Consider the following 22,893-nt stretch of genomic DNA (forward strand, 5'->3'; position numbering starts at 1 on the left):
CCATCTGTCCATTTTCTGCAGCTTTCTGCAGGTCCAGGTTACGGTGGCTGCAGAGGTCCCCAGACATATCCCAGATGCCCTTCACTCCAGCCATGTCCTCCAGCTCCTTGAGGAGGATCCCGAGTCATTTTCATGTCTAGGTGGGATACATAATCCCTAAAGCATTTTCAGAATCTGCCTCAGAGTCTCCTTCCAGTTAGACGTGCCTAGAATACCTTCACAGGGAGGCATCCAGGGCACATTCTGAGCAGATAACTGATCCACCTTGACTGCCTCTTTTCAATGTAAAAGAGTCCTTCAGGACATCCCAGCTTTTCATCCCATTAACATGAACCCAGACACCAGCCCAAAAAAAAAAAAACTGCTTGCATTCTTGATCTCAGTCTTTCAGTCACTACTCACAAATCATAACCCTCAATCAGGCATGTGATTGGCAAAGGACAAAAGAAGCAGGGCTGAAGCACTGGGGTTACTTAACCATATAAATCATTTATTAAGTATGTATTGATAGATTCAGGTTCCCAAATCTGACAATTTACTGCTTTTCTGTTGTTTTAAATCATCATAAATTATATATTTTGGGTTCTTTCTTTCTTTCTTTCTGTCAGTCAGACAAAACAATCAGATCAGGACAGTTTTCTGACATTTTACAGATGATTAATTGTCAGATTAATCAATGATGATAATCTTTTGTCCCAGCTCTAATCAGATTAGGATTATATTCTTGATTGAATTATTAGTTGTTCAGTCTGTGCAGTGACAGAAATCAGCTAAATATGTCCATCTCACTTTTCTAAGAGTCTAAAATGATGTGTTTGAATGTTTTATTTTGTCTGACCAACAGTGCAAAACTCAAGTAATCTGTTTATGATATAAAAACAGAAAAAAGCATCAGACAAACTGGAGAAGCTAGAATCTGCAAACTTTAGGGATTTTTGCTTGGAAAATAACTTGAACGATTAACTGATAAATAGTTGCCGACTACAACTACAAATAATTGCTACATTTTACAGACTTGTATTTCTCCAGCAGAGTTTTTGACAGGTTTACAGGATGATTTACGAGCACACACTTACTGATCACCATTTGAAATGCTCAAAATCTCAAACTTTAAGACCATAAATAACTAATTTGAGACAAATAGACAAACTATTTGTACCCAGGTTCAGTGTAAACTCTGACTTATCGATCTCACTGTTTAGAAGCAGAAAAATAACTTTGTTCCAGTCTGAATTCTTTCTATCTGCAACATCTGCTGGTGTGGAGGTTTAAACTCATGTCCTCTCACAGTGTTGGTGATTAACACCGGGATCACAAACCACATGAAAACTGAACTTTCAGCTCCATCAGAGAAAACTCTGCTGAGTTCAGACTGTTTACTTATGGCAAGCTACACTCACAGATAACTGGGCCTCCTACCTGCCTGTTAAACAGCAGACAAACCATAAACCTTGTCTAGACTGTCTGGAACTGAGTGGAGTCCTGCGGGGATCAACAGATGTGAAGTCTGGTGGCTGCTCGCTCGGCCTGCATACTGTTGCTGCAGTTCCGTGGCTAACAAGTGGAGCTAACTGCTAACAGCCACCGCTACAACCAACAAACTCCACATGTCCATTCAATAGCTCCACCATCAACAGTCAGACATGCCTGACAGCTTATTTACTGCCAAATCACAGCTAAAAACTTGCACTTAGGGCTTATGCTGCTCCGGTGTGAGTGTTTTACAGGCTAGCGAAACATCCTGGTGCCGACTATTTACTGGCGTTTACCAACCTGTTGGCGCTCCAAGCTCATAGAAATCATGATCCAAAATATGCCTTGTGAATGTGTACCTCACTGGCAGCCACAGCTAGAGCAGAAAGATCTACATCATACTAAATGACCAAAGTAATAGGTCATTGGCACAGTTTGAGTTTTTAATGTTCACCTCATACCTCCTTGTTACGTGCTTGGTGGACGCACAACACTTGTAGCAAGTAGAATGCTCTTTCAGGATCTTCTTCCTGTTTTCCAGAGGCATTTCTCTGAGACCCCTACATTTCTTTATCGTTTGGGGCTTGCAATGTATTGGGCATTGCCCTTCTGGGTCTTCAGCATTTTTACTTTGCTGTCGGCAAGAGGAGGATTGGAAGAGGACGAGATGTCCATTTCATGAACAGAGACTGGTCTATGGACATTACTGTGACTCTCGAACCCGTCTTTCCTGTTTGGGGTCATGGAGGGTGAAGTGAGATTAAAGCTGGGGTCATTATGCGCCTGGGCTTCTCTGCGCACAAACTCTGTTAAAAAGAAGAAAGGGACCCGGAATTCCTTCTTAAAGTGAGACCCCTGCATCATCCACTTTTCCTGTAGTCCATATAGCAGCTTCTCCACAATGGAGTTGACACCCCTTGCAGTGTTGAGATATGAGAGGCCCGGAAGGTAACCATCTTGTTTTGTAGCCTCTAGCTCAGTCAGCAGGTCATCTAATTCACAATGCCTTTGGTGGTTTTTAACCATTATTTTGGGAAAGTTTTCTATCTTAGCCTCCGGTGACACATAAGTCTCCTCTAACCTCCTCCATATGAGGTCCAATCCAGCAGACAGATTTTTCACATGCATGCTCTGCTGACTCTTTCCCTAACCATTTGATTAACAGATCTAATTCTTCTATGACTGTGAGATCTAAGCCTTTGATGGTATTGAGGAACAATGATTTCCAAGCCAAATGACTCTGTGGTCAATCATCAAACCTTGTGAGCCCTGATGACAACAGCTTGCTTCATGCCAGATATTTGGCAAGATTGAATGAGGCATCGTTGTCACTGGAGTAGTGTGCTGTAGAGGGCATGTTGTCACTACAGTGATTGGAGTAGTGTGGGAAGTTGGTCTGACTTGAAAGGTGATGGTTGCAAGTAGTCTTTGGAGTAGGGATGTGTTCTCCCTTTATGTGAGGGGTGATATCTTCTAGGTAGCTGGATAGTACACGATACTTGGGCGCTGGAGATTTTTCCCTTCACTCATCACCTGATATTCGGTAGAAAGAATGTATCTTTGACATGGGGCCCTCTTCTTTAACTCTGTATCTCTTTCTCCATGTCGCTGTCCGCTGTTACTTTTGTCAGCGTGCCGACTGACTTACTATTCAGTGCGTTGTTTTAGGTTTTGTATTTGTAGCAAGTGTGCTCTGTGTTCTATTTTTGCTGGCTCCAGATTTGCTATTGCAGCCTCCATCACAGCTGCTTCAGCCCTAGCAGCCTCTGCTTATCTCTCTCTCCAGAGCATCCAGTTTGGCTTCTAGACAGGCCTTTTCCATCTTTATTTCAATCTCTCTCCTTGCAAATGCAGCTTTAGCTTGTGCTACTTCAGCTTCAGCCAGGGCTTTAGCTGCTGCCGTACTGGCCCCTGACACAATGGATGACTTGGATTAAACAGATTGGGCTTCAGCCATTTCATTTTGCATATTTGTGACAAAGTAACTTGCTGTTGTGTATATACAGTGTTTCCCCTATATTCATTGAGCAGCAGCACACTGCCACTACAAAATTGTAAGTGCCACTGCAAAAATTTCACATGATCATTAATATCAATGGGCTAATGATTTTCACTCGCACACTGTGCAAGAACAATAACATCCCACGTTATTGTGGAATTTTTTTTAATCATCCTCCCTCTCTTCATTCTTCAAAGGATATCTACATGAAAGGTACAAGAGTAGCGTAGCTCCGTTAAGGACTAGGGCAGTGCTTAATGTGTGTGTGTCTGTGCGTAGTGAGTGTGTAAATGAGTGTGTGTAGTTGAGCGAACAGCAGAAAAATGACGTGAATGTGAGCGGAGCAAAGGAAAAGGTTAGCAGAAAGTCCCCCCCCCCCAAGCCTCAGCATCACACATAGGCTCACTCCACTGCACACTCGCTATATACTGAGCTACTCCTTAAAGGAGCTACACTTCTTGTACAATACATTTTCATTTAGAAAAAATCTTAAAATATATATTTTTTTGATTCCCTGATGCTTAGGCCCAGTGGGAGGTCAACTCAGGCTGGGTGGGCCGCCGGGCTTGCAATACACTGGCGGAAACCAGTGTACTGCAACATCTCTGACATGATAATAAGCCGTCATGTCAATTTTCCAATTCATGTATGAGTTCTACCACACATACAACACAGGAAATAAGTTCTACTGGTGTGTCAGAATAATTGTGACAGTCTCGAAAGTTGTTTGGTGATTTCATGACAAGCTGATCCCACATTCAGCCTCAGGGTGAATGTGTGCCTTTGCAGAGTACCTAGTTGATTTCTCCATCGTAGCTGGAAATATTTTCCTAGGTGAAGTTAAACTTTTAATCAGCTTTTCCCTCTGCACCATATTGTGACAGTTTACACTGAGCACATAATACACACCGCAGGTATACAAGCATATCTTAAAACCAGCTTTGTTTAACTTATTTGCCTAAGAGAATGCGAGAGTACGTGTTTTGTTTTGTGAAAGGATTGTTAACTCCCAAACACTACTGCGGTGAGGAGCTTTTGTTTAGTTCAACCTTGAAGATGACATGTAAGACTTTTTTGAAAAAAGTCCCAAGGCAGAAACTTTTCTCGAGCACAAAATCTGAAAAACAAAGGTGGAATCAATCAAAGGACCCCCCACTACCTCTTTTCTAACTCGGGATAATTGGAAGGTGGAGGGGAGATAAATATAAACAACAGCTTGTGCAGCACACCTCTAGTCAGAACAAACAAAGTGACTTATCCTGAAAATTTAGTGTGCATGTAATTTCTGTTCATCATAATCAGGTTAATGGTTGGGCAGAAACAGGACTACACATAAAAGAGGAGCAACACAGGTTGTCATGTCTATACTCTGGCACTGATGATTAATGTTTTCCATATTGGAATACTAACTCAGAATTAAATTTTAATAAAATTCTTGTCCTGCCAGAAGAAACAACAGCATGGTGAATCATCAAAATAAACACACATATCAACATCTGTCCTGACAATTCTCATTTCTCACTTTCTTTTTTCTTGCATTTGAATAAAAATTAGCAGATCTTTTGGTCAAAGTTGTAAAATATTTAGAGCTGAAGTGATTTGTTTATTATTCTATTCAGCTTTAAATATTTTACAACTTTGCAAAGAAATTTTCAAGCAAAAATTACTTCTCAAATATTAATGCCATTTTTTTTGTCTTTCTCTATTGTAAACAGACAAAACAGGCGATTTGAAGATGTCACCTTGAGCTCTGGGAAGTTGTGATTTTTCACTATTGTCTGACATTTATGGACCAAATGATTGACTGATTAACCGAGAAAAAATTCAGATTAATTGAAATGGTTGAATGAGATGAAATGAAAATGGTTGTTAGTTGCAGCCATGATAATATCACGTCACTGAGATTCCACACTGAAGCCCCTTAATGATAACCAAACTATCTCTATGACAAATCCCATCCACTGAAGGACCACAAGATGTGGCTGAAAAATTAGGTTGGAGTTGGAAGTCTTTATAGTCGTGTGATTCTTTTGCATGGAGACGCTGGTGGAGAGGCAGCTGGTGTTCTAGGATCAGCATGAGATCATGACTTACTGGGGTTGGGGGGGAAGAGGGTGCAGCTCTTGCAGTGGATGATCTCCTTGACAACCGGTATATCCTGCGAGAGGGGTGCGGGCACCATACCTAGGCTGGGCATCATGGGGTTCATGGGGGTAATTCCAGCCATCATGCCAAGATTGGGGTCAAAATCTGGAGGTAGGAGAGAAATATGAATGAGATCACACAGCAGCTACTTCCTGTGAATAAAGTAACACCTACACAGTAACATTTAATTACAGATGTTTTTCCAACAACTAACTTTTGGCCAGGTATCAGTTCAGCCCATACTGTATCTTTTAAGTTCCATTTCACACTATGTACTTATTCCCTGAGTGACTCCTTTGTCAACACTGGTGACACACAAGCAGCCTACACATAACTGAATACACAGCCATTCATGAATAAATCATCTCGTAAACAACATGCATATTTTAAGAAGTTTTTACTGAGTCACAATCTGTCATTCACTCCCGCTTGTTGACGTTGACCTTATAGACACTGTTTTGTGTCTAAAACCTACATAACAGAGAATCTTTCTTTACAATATTGATTTAGACTGCAGCTGGGAAAATATGCACACACCTACACACAAACACACACACTGGCATCAAGAGTCACATGTGCTTTTATGTGCACATGCATCCCAGTATGGAGCTTTTTGAAATGGAAATGACGCTGCCCTCCAGTATGTGCCTCAACATCACCTGCAGAGGATTTGGCGTTGACAATTATGCCGCAGGGCGTGCAATGTTTATACACCTGTGTATGTGCAAGCAGAGGCACTGCTCGCTAAAACAAATCCTTCACTAGAGATTATACACACGCTTTAATGTACTGGATAGGTAACAAAATCAATATGACACACTGTCTAAAAACTGTTTTATAGAAGATGTCTGCTGACTGTAAGACACAGTTGCAAAATAAGAAAAATGAAATGATTAAACAAAAAAAGCTACTTAGTGACAAGTTAAATTTGAGATAATTTTTGAGGCAGAAAATTGAATGTCTTTACATTGAAAACAATGTAAAGACTTATACAAAAGTAATCCCTCTTCATCATCACTTATAACCCATTAGAGGTGTGTGGTGGTGTATGTATCTACAGAGACTCTGCCCTCTGCCTGTATTTTCTTATTATTCTGCTGTGCTTGGGACGCTTCTGGGTGTCAACCTTTGGATAGTGTGGTGTATAGCCTCCAGCCAATAACAGCGCGCAGGGTGTGAGGTCGAGAGTCATAGCGTAGCAATCAGGTTACATTGCTGTCTCCGTCTCTATCCTCAGCTCTGCTCTGCTCTCTGCTCTCTCTGTCTTGGATGTGTAAAGAGCTGCAGGTCTGTGTGTCTGCTTGACCGAGGGCGGGGCTGAGCTACACACACACACAGAGCAGAGAAGCCACAGTGGACAGGATGAAGCTCTGCATTCACACAAAATCCAGCAATGTGGCACCTTCATGCAGGGTTGTGTGGAGGTGTGGGTGCGTTTATTTGTGCTTTAGAACGTAACCGCCATGAAACAGTCAGAAAATAACATGTTATTTTTCTGATTCACGGCTTTGTTCTCGCCGGCGTCGTTCGCCCTTTTCATTCACTCTCGCTTGACCACTGCTGCTCCCTCTCTCTCCATTGTCATTGACCAGGTAGCAGGGGCCAACTTTGCATGCTGTGTGTTTACAAACACCAACCGACAAATCCTGCATAGTATGCCTTTAAATAAAAATGTGAAAATACTTTTATTTGATACCCCATTTGGTGTTTTTCCAGCTTGCTATTGGTTTTTTGTATTTGTAAATATGCAGGTGTGGTATCAGTGGGAGGGTAAAAAAATAAAAAATTAAAATTAACTTTTGAACTCAACACTATTTCAGCTTTTCATGAATTGTCTTGGTCTTCAATTTAAAGTTCAAGAATTCAAGTTTTTTCATTTTGTTTGTATTGCATTCTAATTTTGATATTTGTGATGAAATATTTTGAGTAAGTATTTTCGATTCATTGCGATATTTCAGAGAATAACAGCAGCAAACATTGTATGGGTTCCGTTTGATATCTGACTATTTTGATCTTCAAGAGCAATAAATCCTACAAAGGCAAAATAATATTTACCCTTCTACAGTGTACACCTTTAACTGGAAATAGATACTATATTTCCTCATAAGTGATTTCCTCTAAATCTGCTGCACAGGAGAAAATGGATGAATTAAATGACACTCAGTGAAGGAGAATAAAGAAATATGCACATTACAGAAGGCTCGGGATAGGTCCCCGGAGCCAGATAGGGTGTAATAAATACGCTAGACTGATAAAACTGGCTGAAGGACAAAACTGAGGAAAGAGAAATAGAGGCCAGATAGAGAAAAGAAAACTGACAAAAAGAGCCAGGCAGAGGAAATTAAAGGAAAATAGATGGAAACCAGTAAAGCTCACTTTGTCTATTGATGACCTCACCATCAGTCTCTAAACAGGTGTCAGAGTGAGAGGGAGCAGGAGATAAGAAGGATCCTAGTTGCCAGGCGATTGATGACTTCTTTAGCGTGGTATGGTGAAGGAAGGAAAGACAGATAGCAGGAGGAATGATAAGAAAGGGTGGATGGAAGACGGGAGGGTGATGCAATGGCCATCTGAATGCCAAACACTTTGCATAGAAAAAGACTGTGGAATCAAAGAACCATTAATAAAGAAAAAAAAAACTAAGTTCAGTGTTGTGGAAGGTTGGCATACAGATTCTAACACAGTAAAAATATCTTGAAAACTGTATTTCTGGAAATCGTACTACATTTTCTGCTGAGACAATGCTTTAATGTCCCAGTGGGTATAATTAAGAAACATCCAAATGAGTTCACATATTGTGTATCAATGCAAAGAAACCAGATTTCAGCTCAAATGGAGAAAACAATCTGGTTACATCAGGGCATGGCTGGTGCATTTTCACTGCAGTGCTGCTCATGTTCCCTCTGGATTGTGTGTGTGTGTATGTGTGCTTATGTATTTATCCATGTCTATTAAGAGCCTGAGACTTGAAGTAAGCATGTAGCAGAGTCATGTGTAATAAAGGAGATTATTTACTTCTTCCTAAGGATTTCCAGCTACACCAGAGTTCTCTCATGTCCATTTTTGACGTATTATTATTTCCGCCCTCATTTGGTGCCACTCATTTTAATGTATGCTCAAAGAAGACACAGATGCACACACACACACACATACCCACAAACACACACACAGAGACTATTGTGTTACATGCTATGTATATATTTATGCAGTGTTCTAAAGGGATTTCCTGTTGTGTTCGAGACTTTAATGTATTCTACATTATTTCAGAATTTATCAGGGTAGAGGTCAGATTTGACAAAGCATCGTAGTGGTGGATTTGGTTGTTTTGCCAGCCTGTGTGAAATGTACATTTAAAGGAGAATGCTAAGTTAGCCACCTGATTCAATCTTGTACTTTGTTCCAGAGTTTAGGAGCTCTAATCCTCCATTTTGCTCTTTCATGTAGTGGGGTAGAAAGTAAACAATTCAGTGCTTACGTGAAAACAAATGTAACTGGCTCTTGCCTGGTTGTCGCTCACATTGCGTCAGAGAACTCTGTAGCTTGGCAGGGGATGACTAGCTGTGATCCTATTCACAGTGAATAGCAGCATATAGCTGACATGGCTTTTGAATCTTTATGTGTGTAAGAAACTGTCCTAAAGATTAATGATTAATAATAATGTATTCATCATTCTCAATGAGAAAAAGGTTGAATATATATAAGGCAAGACGGAGGCCCTATGTCTGAGTTTTCCTGGGGCAAATCACTAAATCTGCCCCCAAGTACAGTCCTGCACCCACACTAAACTCCTATAACCGCTTACATGGCAAATGTCATGATTTAATTGTGAGACCTGTTTTAATGCCTTGTTCATTATATATTACCTGGAAACCACAGATTTCCACACAGTCAAAGAAAAAAAATAGTCATCATGTATAAAATCCCAGCACACCATGGAGACTCTCTCTTGTGTGGCTCCTGATGGCGCTGTCAGCCAAAGGGTCACTCACACTGGACAGCAGTAGAGGAGGTTGTACTAGCATCTCGTTTAACAGTTACTGACTTCGCTAACATTGGGTACCAGAACTGAGAGCGTCACACTTCTCTGCATCACTCTCTGTTTCCATTACAGTTAGTTTTGTAGTTAGGTCATTTTGAGGCAAAACTCTGTTTAAAGTTTATAGCAGGACATGCTGTTATCCTGCACTGCTCTGTGTACAGTGATGCAGCTTAAGAAAAGTGCAGTGATTCGACTGTCAAGGATGCAAAATGCAATGAGCAAAATGATTATGCCTTCAATACATAGAATATATTCATCCAAAATCTGTTTTTTTTTTTAATCACTTGGTTGCAGAAGTGCAGATAGGCATTATGAACCTAACAATGGACCTAATATTTTGTTTCAAGACACATTCTGAATAATGAGAAGATGATTGGACACCAAATAGTTCTAGTAAACTAGATGAAGGGTAATTTAGGGATAAACCTGAGATAGATTAGAGAATGAAGGTTCATGAGGGAGGGATTCAACATCTGTATAAATAAGCAGTGATGATAAGCGGACTTCAGAGGAGGATCTTGGTATGAAGAATGTCTGCAGAACACAGGACTGAATTTTGATTAGTCTTCAAAAAACTGGGAAAACTTTTGCAACTTATATTCCAAATTATTATTATTTTTTCAGATTTAGTTTTTAATATCAATGTATACATAGCATTGAAGCTATTTTTTACAGTCTCTTTGTTATAACTAATGCATATTAAACAGTTCAACAGCGATACAGAATGTACTGCCAGCTGATATGCTGCATACTCAATAAGAAAAAGGAAGAGTTGATCTCTTCCAGTCAGTAGAAACTCCACAGAGAGATTTAGAGAGCACAAGGGTATTCTTGAAGAAGAACAACAAAAAGAAACCTAGGGCTGGGTCCACCCACATATGGCCACACATCTGCCTGATCCTGTTTGCTGTGCTTGTGCATGAGCTTCGGTCTCTATTCTCTCTCATGTTGGAAAACTGAAATTCACAAACATCTCCCAGCTAACACCGCTACCTTGCGCAGTAACATGCATGAGTGAACACGCATACACACATATAAAGTTGGCCTCTAAGGTTAATACACACTTTGTTCTACCTGTCATTCTTCTCCACCATGTCCTTTTGATGTTAAACAATCTATTTCCAGGAGGTTTGTTCAAAGTAATTACATTTTGAGCTGCCCATCAATCAGCAGGTGTAGAGAAGTTTTAAAAAAAAACTGACATTTGATTGTGTCAAGCTCCTAGCTATTAATGTCATCCTCCTTTCCCCTCCCTGTCTTTCTCCTCTCTGATTTCCAGGGTAAACGTCCCTTCCAGCAGTCAGCGGTGGATGGGTGGGAGGGGTTGGAAGGGGGGACATAGGCGGTTGCTGTGAGGCATGCTGGATAATATTCTCTAATGAGGCGAGCTAGCCACGCCACCTGGAACCCTACCAGTGGCTGAAATCTGCTTCTCTCAATCTCTGCCAAAAGTCACCCCTCTATGCATTTCCATATGAACATCTCCCGACCTCATTTTCTCCTACAGGAACATTTCTCCAGCCTGCAACCTGCAGGATGGGAAAAAAAACAAAACAAACCTCCTTTCTGTTATAAAAGTTATTCCATCTCCCTATTCCATTACATCTAAATAAGAATCTAATTCACCTTATGGTGCCTTCCAAAATCTGTCTTCTTTATCTGACACCTCCATACTCAAATCTCCATAACAAATCTAGCTTTTAACAATATCTAGACTATAATCTAATATATCTGCAAGGATAGGAATAACTGTCAGAAAGTCCCATTTCAGTAGTCCTAGAACTACTGCTCTATTTTTTGCCCGACACACTGTATATCCTAAGTAAGGCAGTCTTTGCCTCTCTGCTCTGTCCACCTACACGCAGCCAAAAACCTCTGGCATCTTACCAGTGCAGCTCCAGCAGTCAGCAGAAAGGGACACGGCATTCAGGCCAAGGATTGGAAAGCGCTTACGGCAAAGGAATGACTGTCAGCTAATGCATTTCCTGATGTTTCCTAAGTTAATATGTGAGAACGAGAAGATCCTGATTTATATCTTGAGGGGAGGGGGGGGTGTCTAAATTAATTTGAGGAGCACTGTGTAGATGATTGGTTATGAGGCATGACACTAAGTTGTCATATATTCCACTGTTGTTTTGTGTCTATGTGAATGTGTGTATTTGTATATGTATGCACAGTGGTGGAAGGCTTCGTGGCACCTGTGGGGAGGGAATGAGGACAAGTGGGATGCAGTAGACAAAGGAGTGGTTGTTTATTCAGGGAACAGTCGTCTGTCCCTGGAGCCTGCTTATCTATTCGCCAAGGTGTTTGAATGTGTGTGTATTGGTGTTGGTATTAGTCTGTGCATCTCAATTAATTCTGATAAACTTGCAAAAACATGTGTGTGAAAAGGCACATACTTTGCTAGAGTGTGTGTGTGTGTGTGTGTGTGTGTGTGGCTAACCAGCCTCTTTTGTTAGTGCCAAACATCTTTTCATCCAAAATGCATTTCTGACTCAAGGCAAGGCAGAATCCAAATATGAGAAAAAAACAAACTCACTAATCAAACCCATCATTCCTTGGACAATAGACATCTATTATTATTGGAGGAGGCAATTATACATGTCTGAGAAGTTGTGCAAGGGCTGGGCTGCTGTGCAGTTACTGGTTGGGTAAAATAAACTTAACTTTCAAGGTCGGAGGAACATTAAAATAAGAGTCAGGTAACAGAAAAAACAAGCATTACTTCTACTGAAAGGTGGATCTGTGTTCAAGACTCTTAATATTATGCAGTTCAGGGGCTGCCAGATTCTATGGACAGATCCCCCTGAAGGGCTCAATCTGAGGGTTTCAAACAATGATGAAAAGAAGTATTTCTGCTACAAAAAGTTATGTTTATTTTTTCCAACTTTGAATCTAAATGTTGCTTTTTCTGAGGAACACTGGATACTTTCACAACTTTAGACCACCAAAAGTCCAGTCTGAAAAGGCAAAATTACTGTCATAGTCCATAACCTTTGATTAAAAGAATAAATAATGTTATTTCTAGAACATTTCACTAAACAAGTGAATGGCTTTATAACAGAAAGAAGATAGTGCTTCATCATAAGGGATCACAAGTCAAAAAGGTTGGGAACTGCTAGTGTAATCTTCAGATAAAAGCCAACTGTACTGAGGAGCTGGTTATGTATACAAGACGAGTGATACAATACATAATGTCAAGTGTCTTGGTTAATAAAAACCTTCTTGGGAGGTCTGTGTTTTTAGGGAGGTATAGAAGATGAACTCTATAGCTTTCCATCTGGTTCTACTCACAGTCTGGATGTGCTAGAGAGAACACTGATGAAGGTTTGGGAAATACAGGGTGAACGCTCCTGGAAAAGGACATATTATACTGTCAGATGTCAAAACCAGATGTTGGTTCCTGCTGTTACTATTGCAGTTTTTGCTCCGTTCCCACAGTTCACACTATATACAGAAATGAAGTTTTGTTCTTGCTAACCATGCCACACCTTACCTATGTTCTGTTCATAAGACAGGGCTCACTTTGTGTGATTGAGAAGCCATGTTTATGTCCTCATCATATAACTAGCCCCAGGAATTCAGGTAATCTGTGATGTTGCTATTGCCAACAAGGCATTTCCAAAACCTGGATCATTCACCATAACCTTCTCGGACCACAGGAAAAACCCCTGAATGTCAAATTCTGTAAATCTTTCCATAACCACAGGAACTCTGTTTCTGGTCTGTTTGAACTCTTGTCTGCACAAGTAAACAGACGTTGCGGTACAGACCATGAGAACTGTAAGAGGTTTACCTTACTATTTACATCTTTGGTTTTTGTGCTTAAACAACTGCTATTCCATGATCCTGAGTAGGTGCATTACACTGTGTTGATTCTGTGCACAGTCTGCAGAATAACACCAATTCACTAAAATTGAGACCGATAATGCCCACTATGATCATAACAATAAAAAACTGGATCTCCAGCAAGCAGACTGCAGCTGCAGCTATTACGACTAAAAAGCACAGAATCAATATACCTCACCGCTTCTTTCTCCAGTGACATGCTGGACCCTGAGTTCTCTGTCACATGCGAGTCAGTTTCCTTAAAATGTAGCTGTGTCCTGAAGTCCATCTACTGATCGATGTGCCCTGCAGGTTCCTGCCCCTTAGATAATTTGGTTTTATTTGCTCCCAAGACCCTGTATAGCTCTTCTCTCCTGAGGTGTTTGGATGAACGGGACCCCATCCACCTTTCAAGCTAGTCATCCTATGTACTGCCCTCTCCATTGACCCTTCTCTCTAAATTAAGATTATAATCAAAGTTTTCTATTTTGAAATTCTGATGAGTGTTACAACTTTGTTTATTTTTTTATTGCTACTCTCCCAAATATGGCTTCTATTGCACCTCCTGCTGCCTGAGGAAAGGGGGGCCTCTACTTGAATTTCCTCTCTCCTTGGACCATTGCTGAGAGTGGGCTACGCAAGTCAACTATTATATAGCCGGAAATCACAAATTATCCTCACAGGACTTTACAATCTGCGCAAAGTATGACATCCTCTATCCTTACATAACATAATGGGGGAAAAGCAAGAGAGGAAAGATGCCTCTTCTAGGACAAACAGACATGCAATAGAGGTCATATATGCAGAATAGAGAGAAGTAGCAATAGCAAAATGACAATACGGAGACACATAATGACAATATTAAGTAAATAAAAGTACAAACATGTATAAAGAATATAGATCAAAGAAGATGTAGATCAACGTCCAAGTGCCGTCAAGAAACACTAAGTAAGACGTACTGTAGACCACAAAAATCCTGTGTACCTTGACCACCATATACCATTTATATACAAATCTGACTCCTGTGTGTGGCCTAAGTCCAATCTCTCCCCCTATCCAAACACTTCAATAATGCAAACATGTACTAAAAACTTTTTAACAAACACAGCCACTGCCTAGTCCATCTACAGAAATAAAACTGTCATCATTGGAGACGTGCACCAGGCTTTGAGAGGCTGCAGAGTATTGAAGGCTCTGCCCACAGTGGTCTGTTTATCCAGCTGTCTGTCTGGATAAATCCACTTGGCCGGAGGCAGGGAAAAGACTCTGCGGTGAAGAAATACATTCTAGGCTCACAATGGATGAAACAGAGGCGAAGTCTAATGTATAACGAAAGCACTCCGGCACACACAGTCTCTTCTAATGAATGAGCCTGAAATGGACTCATAAAAACCCACTTAAACCTACATGCAGGAAACATATGATTGCACGTGTGCACAAACACAATGAGAGATCAAATGGAAAAGGACAAAGTGTGACAGTGAATTCTCCCCTGTTGTTTAGAGGTGAAACAAAAAGGAGACAAAGATAATGTTCAGTCATGATGGAGAATCAATAGCTAATCCACCTGGATTACTTCAAAGGCCCAAGGTGCCCTAGTAGCAAGCCCTGCATGACAGCGTAATGGCGTGTGTGACAACATGTGAAAGTGTGTGTGCGCCTAGAGCTTTGTGATCAGAGATTTCATAAAAAACTCTAAAGAAAACATGAAAAAGCAAAAAAGAGGTGTGCAGATGCCTTTTCTTGCAAAATAGATCTAGTACAAGACAGAATTTTACACATACTAGCCCAACCTCTTTGTCTTCATAAGTTATTTTAAAAGGGTTGGGCACGAGGGAGAGCTCATGTGGATGTCCTCCCACTAACATATTCCTCTTGTGGCTCAAGTTATGTGAAGTAAAAATGCATGGCTGGAAAATGTAGACCTGTGAGTAATATATGCAAAATTTCTTTGGAGTGTGGTGAGATCATAAAACACCAGCACATTTCTGAAATTTATTTAGTAACGTTAGTATATAACGTTTCAGCCCAAATATGCATTTCAGTGTGATTTAAGTGCAGTCTGTATGTGTAAAAGAGTTCATCTCTGTGAAAAGCAAATGAACGGCGTGTGTTCTAATGTACCTCTGGGTTACAGTGATGGGACTCAGCTATAATGAGACATAAAAGAGATGCTGGGTATTTTAGGCTGGTGAGGTAGGGAGGGGAATAGACAAGAAATGGGGAAGGAAGAGGGAAAAAGGTAGGGAAGCACCAGCTGTTTTTCCAGGTGATCCATGAGGGGAGGCACAGCTGCTCTCTTCACCTGACTCTCCTCCCTCTCAATCTCTGTCTCCTCCCTTTCTTTCCTCTCTACACTACACTCTTGAAACTGCTGCTGATACCTGATGTATTACACCACTTGAGGCTTAAAGGCCCTGCACACCCACGGAAGGACAGTTTGATTATTTTGCCTGATTAGAGCTCCTTTCAGGATTGTGTGGGTGTGCACATACTGTGCTTGACTGACATCTCTTCCTTATTCTCCGGTTAGAGTGGGACAAATTACACCCCTATCCCTCTTATTAGTACAGGAGGTCAGTGACCTTATGAAACTCTGGCAAAGCTCCATCCACCTTCAACCTGATACCATGTTCATGTTGTATCAATATAGAGTTACCAAAATGACCAGTTTTGGACTTCATGTCACCATCAACAAGTTGAAATCACTGGGAAAGTCTCCATTATGATATATACACTTTGGCCCGAAAATTTTACATTAGCATCTAATAAAAACAAACATACATGGATTCCTCACATCAGCCAAAGTTCATCGTTCAAGGTAATTAAACCAAAATTTTATTCAATTTAATGGATGTCATGCTATACTGTCAATGCAGAGTATTTTTAACCCTCACACAACCAATGATGAGTTGATTTATCAGTTAGTTGATTGACAGAAAATCAATTGGCAACTATTTTGATAAATCGATTAATTATTCCCCTTGTTTAAGTTTCTGCTTTTCCCTGACTTAACGGTATAGAAAATGCAATGTTTTGGGGTTTTGGACTTTTGAACAAGACATCTGATGACATTACCTTGGGCTCTATAATTGGCAATTATAAAATAATTGGAAGTTTAATCTATTATGAATATAAAAATTAGTTGCACCTACATACAACTATTCTGAGTTGTCCGATGACTGAATAAATATTGTCCATCTCTACCATCCATCCCATGTGACATGAGCCCGGCATGAGCAGAGGTCTAAACATACAGAATAAGTGAAAACACCTGTATGGGTGTGCGTGGCCTTTAATTTACTCTTACACACATAGATCAAGGTCTCTTAGTTGGTTTTCCTTCTCATTATACCAAAACACTACAAAGCAAACTGGCTAATGCATCTTGTTTAAAGTATGACTTTAGGCAAGAACGGGTAATTCTAAAAGCAGTTTAATTGACCTTTCTAACAGCAGGCACCCTGAGTTGCCAAACACAGGTGCAGCTAATAACATCATGATTGCTGCATTCCATTAAAGGTGTTGTTGAGGTTGTATTACTGGCATGGCTTAATGACGCACCTAATATGGAACAGAGTCATCGTTAACATCGGTAGTTACATCTGTGCTATTCCTGCTATGGCAAGTTAAAATGTCTGTCAGGCTGTAAAAGAAGTGTTTAAGTAGTTCAAAAGAAGTTCAAAAGGAAAACATCTGTAGAGGGATGATGGCACTCTTTGCACACTTCATCAAAAGTACAGACTCTTGAATGGATGTGTGTCCAGCGACCATTCTCCATTTTCAACATTAGGTTTAGCTCCACCTCTCCTTTCCCCTCTGTGAGAAGTTCTTCTGCCACTTGTGTTTTCTCTCGTAAGTGCAAAGGCTTTTGTTTACCATATTTGAAATATGCCAGGCATTTGTGAATGTGTGTATATGTGTGCGTGTGTGTGTGTGTGTTTGCCTCTCTTAATGTTTCTCTAGGAGTGCATTTGGAAGACTGTTCGTCTCCAAGTCCATACACACACACATACACTCACAAACCTAGCGTATTTCAAATATGAAAGTGCATTTCAGCTAAGAAGTGGGAAGTGATTTATAAAAGGCTTTAGGGAAAGGCTTTCTACTGAGGAGAGAGAAAAGACATGGCAGAATAACTCTTCAGAGATGGAGAGTGGGAGGGTGCTGCTGAACCTAATGTTATAATGTTGTAATGGTATAGATAGCAGAGCAACTGGTTAAGCTGAATATTAGAGTGGTAGATCAGAACTGAGTAGCTGAACCTTGTGCCCCTTGAGGTTGTAATTACACATGGAAAAAAATATCAAAATCAATTAAATTTCAACATTTTTAATACCCATAACGTGCACTTTTGGTACACTGAAATCTGTGACTGTTTGAATTTTCATCCATACTTGGGAAACAGAGGAAGACAAAGAGCATCAACCAGAAAGATGTGAAGAGGTTTTGATTTACTTACTCTTATAAAATTTAAAGTTACTACAAGGAACTTTTATGGATCCTGTGGACAAAAGTGGTAGTGTTTTCCTGGAATGAAGACTCGATTTCCCATGAGCACCACCGCCTTGTGTCTTAAAGATCTTGGCTAGCGCATGCATTTGTTTTGGAGGCGAGTGAAAGGAAGAGCTACTTGTTTTTAATATTATTTTTCTTTCACAGCTGTTTGCAGGATGCATAGTGATGAGGTCATGTATCTGTCTGGCTATGTAAGATTAATAATTGTATTATGAAGATGGATAAGCAAAGTAAACTTTGTTTTAGTAGTGTTCTAGGTTACATGTAAGGCTGTATTCACCACCACATCTGGCAATGCTGCACCTTCCTGCAGGTTTGTGCGGAGGTGTGGGCGTGTTTGTTTGTGCTTTAGATCATAACTGCTGTGAAACAATGAGAAAATTATGTTTTATTTCTCAGATTTTTGCTACACTGCCGCTCACTCTCTACATTCACTCTCTAGCTCACTCAACCACCACTGCTCTCTCTCTCTCTCTCTCTCTCACTCGTGCTCTCAGCTCGCTCGACCTCATTCTCTTTTTCTCTCGTCTTTTTAAAATGTCAGGAAGCCAACAACAAGTCTAACGTTACATTTAATGTTTGTATTAAACGAAGAGAAATGTCCTCCCCTTGTCCTAGTAACGTATCTTTGTACTCCCTCATGCATACAATGCTACATGTAATGTAAACATAAGGCTCTTCCAGTCTGTGTGTCGTAAATCGTTTAGTCTGATTTTGTGGGGAACCCGACCTGGTGGGAGGCATTTAGAATAACTATATAGAAATAGCCTATCTTCTTGCTGATGTCTTGTTTGCTTATGTAGGTCATATAGAGGCATCGTGAGACTAGGGGCTGTGAGATATGACGATATACATCGTAAACATATGTATATCCTTTATTTCGCTGTGTTGCAAAGCACACTCTTTTACGGCAGTATTTTTCATCATTTGGAGTCTGTCCATCTTTTGTGTGGATTACATTAGTAATTTACTCTTCTTGGCTTTTCACACGCAAAGCTTTTATTGCACTTACAGTAACGTAACAAGTGTAGTTGTTGTCAACTTAAGTACTTCACCTGGTTGAGTGTCTCCTCTGCTCCGCTGTGTGCAGCTCTGCCCAAGGTGAAACACAGAGAGCAGATGAGAGTAGCATGACCAAAAATGACAGCAAAATGCAGCAGAGACTATGTTTATTTATGTTATTTACCTAATTTTTGTGCACTCATTTCATTTCAGCTCAGGCTGAGCATCTCTACTGCGTTTTGCTGTCATTTATGGTCGCGCCACTCTCCTCTGCTGTCTGTGGTTCAGCATGGGCGGGGCTGAGCCCTCCTTGTTACGTTAATGTAAGTGCAAGACACAGACCAAAAACTATTTATTCAGTGAATTTACAGAAAATGTGCTGTATCGTGATATGTATCGTGACATTTTGGTGGTATCGCACATCCCTACATGAGACTGTTTCGTAACCAGTTAAAAGTTCCTTGTAGTACCTCTAACACACAGCCTTAAATGTTGAAAGCAAAACCTGCTGCTTTCTCACTAATCTCAACTGCAGCTGCAGTGACTCATATCAGCCTCTGTCAGGGAGCACCTGTGTGTGTGTGTGTGTGTGTGTGTGTGTGTGTGTGTGTGTGTGTCATCCAAAGACTCATTACAGGATCGCACTTCCATCTTGCTGACTCGGCTGTTGGTTTCAATATACTTATTTTAAAAGGCCACAGCAATCACACATGAGAATCCACTTTCTATCTCTATCATTTAAGGCCACAGTGGCAAGCATACTGATTCTCTGAACACTAATGCAGCCAAACACAGTGCTGTTCATCAACAAACTTAACAAATGAAAATTCCAAAACCCTGGTCCACAATTATTCATCCAGTTATTCATGATTGACACAAAAAGACAACCAACCTTTAGCCCGAAATCTAAGTTAAAAACTCTTGTTTACTGTTTTGATTGATTCATTTTCTAGGCTTTTTAAAAATAGTCTCTTCACTTTTTGTCTTGAAGGGAAAATAGCCGTAAGGAAAAAACAAATACAAAATAAATCAAATTATTATGATAGGGACGGAGTACCAGCCAAGCTACAGTTGCTAAATATTAATGCCTCTACAAAAAATGATGCTACTTAATAAGATGAGGAGGTCTGGGAATTACAAATAGAAATGTGAAAAAGAAAAAATTTGCATACAATGCTACTGAAAAGAGGCAGCCTTGCTAAACAATCTGAAGTATTTTTGTATGAGGGCTGCAACTACCAATTATTTTCATTACTGATTAATCTGCAGATTATCTTCTTGATTAATTGATTAAATGTTTGGACTACAAAATGTTGAAAAATGACAGAGTCAAAGGTGATATCTTCAAATGTCTTTTTTTGTCCAACCACTGGTCAGAAACCCAAAGATATTAAGTTTACTATCATGCATGACCATGACAAAATTTGAGAAGTTGATAACAGCTCATTTTTGGCATTTTTGCTTAAAAATGACAAACTATTATTCAATTATTAAAATATAAATACATTTTCTGACAATCAACTAATAGATTAATCATTGCAGCTCTACTTTGTGTTGGACAATCACCAACATTGAGTATGTCTGTAAGGAGCAAAATGGTCTTTGTAATATAACAAAGTCCAATCATTTCTCTCAAACTGGACTGAAAGTCAGACTGAACTTGGTTTAGGATGCCTGTAAATAAATGCCCAATTCACAAAACTGTCAAACGTAACACTAGAGTATGGTATCTACCCATGGAAAATTGAAATAAAACTTTTAATGCAAAGACCTTTGTGGTTCTGTTTGCGTGTTGTGTGGGAAAGTTGAAATGTGGTACCTGGCATGAGTGGCTGTCCGGTCATGCCGATGGGAGGCATCCCCAGGTTGTTCATGGCTGTTGCCCAGGCGTTGGGATCTGACATAGGCATTGTTATCGAGTTGGAGTCCATGGTCATGTTATGGATCCCTTCTGCATAAAGACACAGCAAAAACAGAGACAGAAAGAAGATTTAATATCATCCTTGTGACTTCCAAGTCATCATGATACAGGGTCATGCCAGAAAAACAATCATGGTACAGCAAGGACAGAGGTAAGATTTTTTTTGTGGTGTTGTCGTGGCAACTCCAGCCATCTTCTCTCTAAAAATGGTTCCTTTAACTGTGTGTTCTTTCTGAGGGGGGAGGAGCAGGGAGGCCGCTATGACCCTGCAGTCAGCCTGACACTCCAGTGACTTCTACAACACTGTCATCTAGAATCTATTCATCCTGATGTTTCTGTTTGTTCAGTTTTTGCATTGAGGTTTAATGGCCTGGCTTCTTCTTGACACTTCCTGCCTCAATGACCTGTACTAAGAGTCTACTGGAAATGCTGCTGTAAGACTGAAAACACTGCCACACGAATATAAAATCTTGCTCACAAAAACATTAGCATCATGGGAAAAAAAAAGAAATGGATTCATATACCCAAAATGTACATCTTGATGAGCAATTCAGTGAAAGATCAGAGCTTTCATTTGCCAGCCAGAGTAAGAAAATAATACAGCGTAAAACAAGATTATCATGGCACTAAGCACAAATCCTGATGCTATCAAGCATTAGCCAGGCACTCTGCAACTAAACCTTGGAAAAGTTTGAAAGATCTCCAACTTAGTATGACAAATACATACATATCTAAAACTCACAACCCCAGACTCAGTTGTTTTTTTTTTTTTTGCCAAGTGTTGCATAATAAAGCAAACACATTTAGCCCTCTGTTATAAAAACCCTGCAGCAAAAGCAACATGAACATATCATACATCCACCAGTGGCTCATTCTCTGCGTCTGCAGTCTATTTCACAGCTCTAAATGCTGTTTAATTTTCTCCTCTGGTCGACCCCTTTCTCTCTGACAGACCTGCAAATTGCTGTGACTGCTGGCTGAGCCAAGCTGCCCTCTTCACTCCTGATGCCAAAGCCAGCACTACTGTTAATAATGAGAAGCGCTGCACCCTGCATACGCTTCACACCATAGAAGGTCTGTGGCAGAGCTGACTGTGGAGGTAACACTCAGCTCTGTGTGTGTGTGTGTGTGTGTCTGTCTGCACAACAACCTCTATATTGGTATTCCTGGTGTTCAGACACAGCGGGCAATGTATAATAATGCTGTTTGCCCCTTTGCCTCCCTCTTTGAGCTACTAATTTCGGAGCTGTCTGCTGTTGCTGCCATAGAGAGGCCTGATAAAAAACTGCCTCTATCTGTGTGTCGCTGTGATAGTGCTGCTGACGAGGACTTTACAGACTTGTTAACTAACACAACCCTATTAACTAGGGCTACCTTCAAGGACTTAAAATGGAGGAGGATAGGAGTGTTGGTGAGGTGTTTTATGGCAGTTTTATTACTCTTTACAGTACATTAACTGTCATCGCTGTAGTGTGAATGGATATACACACTCAGGGTTTGAAAGGTGGTGTCAGACCAACTGAGCCCTTTTGCTTAGATTCTAATCATCTGAGCCTGGCTGTAAATCAATATAATATCTATCTTGCAGTACAAGATTAAATATAATATAGGACTTGTTTATTGTGATGTAAATGTATATCTGGCATCCTTTCCAGGTCTATGGTTGTGTTACAGTTTTCTGAGTTTGAATGTTCCAGCAAACTGAACAATCATTCTACTTGTTTTGTCATGATATTCACATTACAAATTATTATTTTAGTGTTTTCTAAAACACCAGGTGTGACCTCATTATATCACTTTCTATTCAGGTATTTGCTTTAAAATTGCGCAAAGAGTGGCGCAAGTAAGATTAATCTTCCTATTTGTGAAGCTAGAACCAGCAAATATTTGGCATTTTTGTTTGATAAATAACTTTAACAGTTAATCGATAATCTAAATTGTTGGTGTTTAATTTCCTGTCCCTAAACT

At 40.2% G+C, this 22,893-nt stretch overlaps 1 protein-coding gene across 7 annotated transcripts in view; it reads right to left on the bottom strand.

Annotated features, from left to right (window-relative positions):
• Positions 1 to 22,893, bottom strand: part of enox2 (ecto-NOX disulfide-thiol exchanger 2) — a 188,332-nt gene that overhangs the window by 35,653 nt on the left and 129,786 nt on the right. For all 7 annotated transcript variants that reach the window (XM_042418472.1, XM_042418470.1, XM_042418465.1 and 4 more), the window contains 2 exons: positions 20,824 to 20,955; positions 5,567 to 5,722 (listed from right to left, as the gene is read on the bottom strand). In XM_042418472.1, coding sequence (XP_042274406.1) covers positions 5,567 to 5,722; positions 20,824 to 20,955 — 288 coding nt within the window. The remainder of the gene's footprint in view (positions 1 to 5,566; positions 5,723 to 20,823; positions 20,956 to 22,893) is intronic.

This window comes from Thunnus maccoyii, chromosome 8, assembly GCF_910596095.1.
Source record: "Thunnus maccoyii chromosome 8, fThuMac1.1, whole genome shotgun sequence".
NCBI lineage: Eukaryota > Metazoa > Chordata > Actinopteri > Scombriformes > Scombridae > Thunnus > Thunnus maccoyii.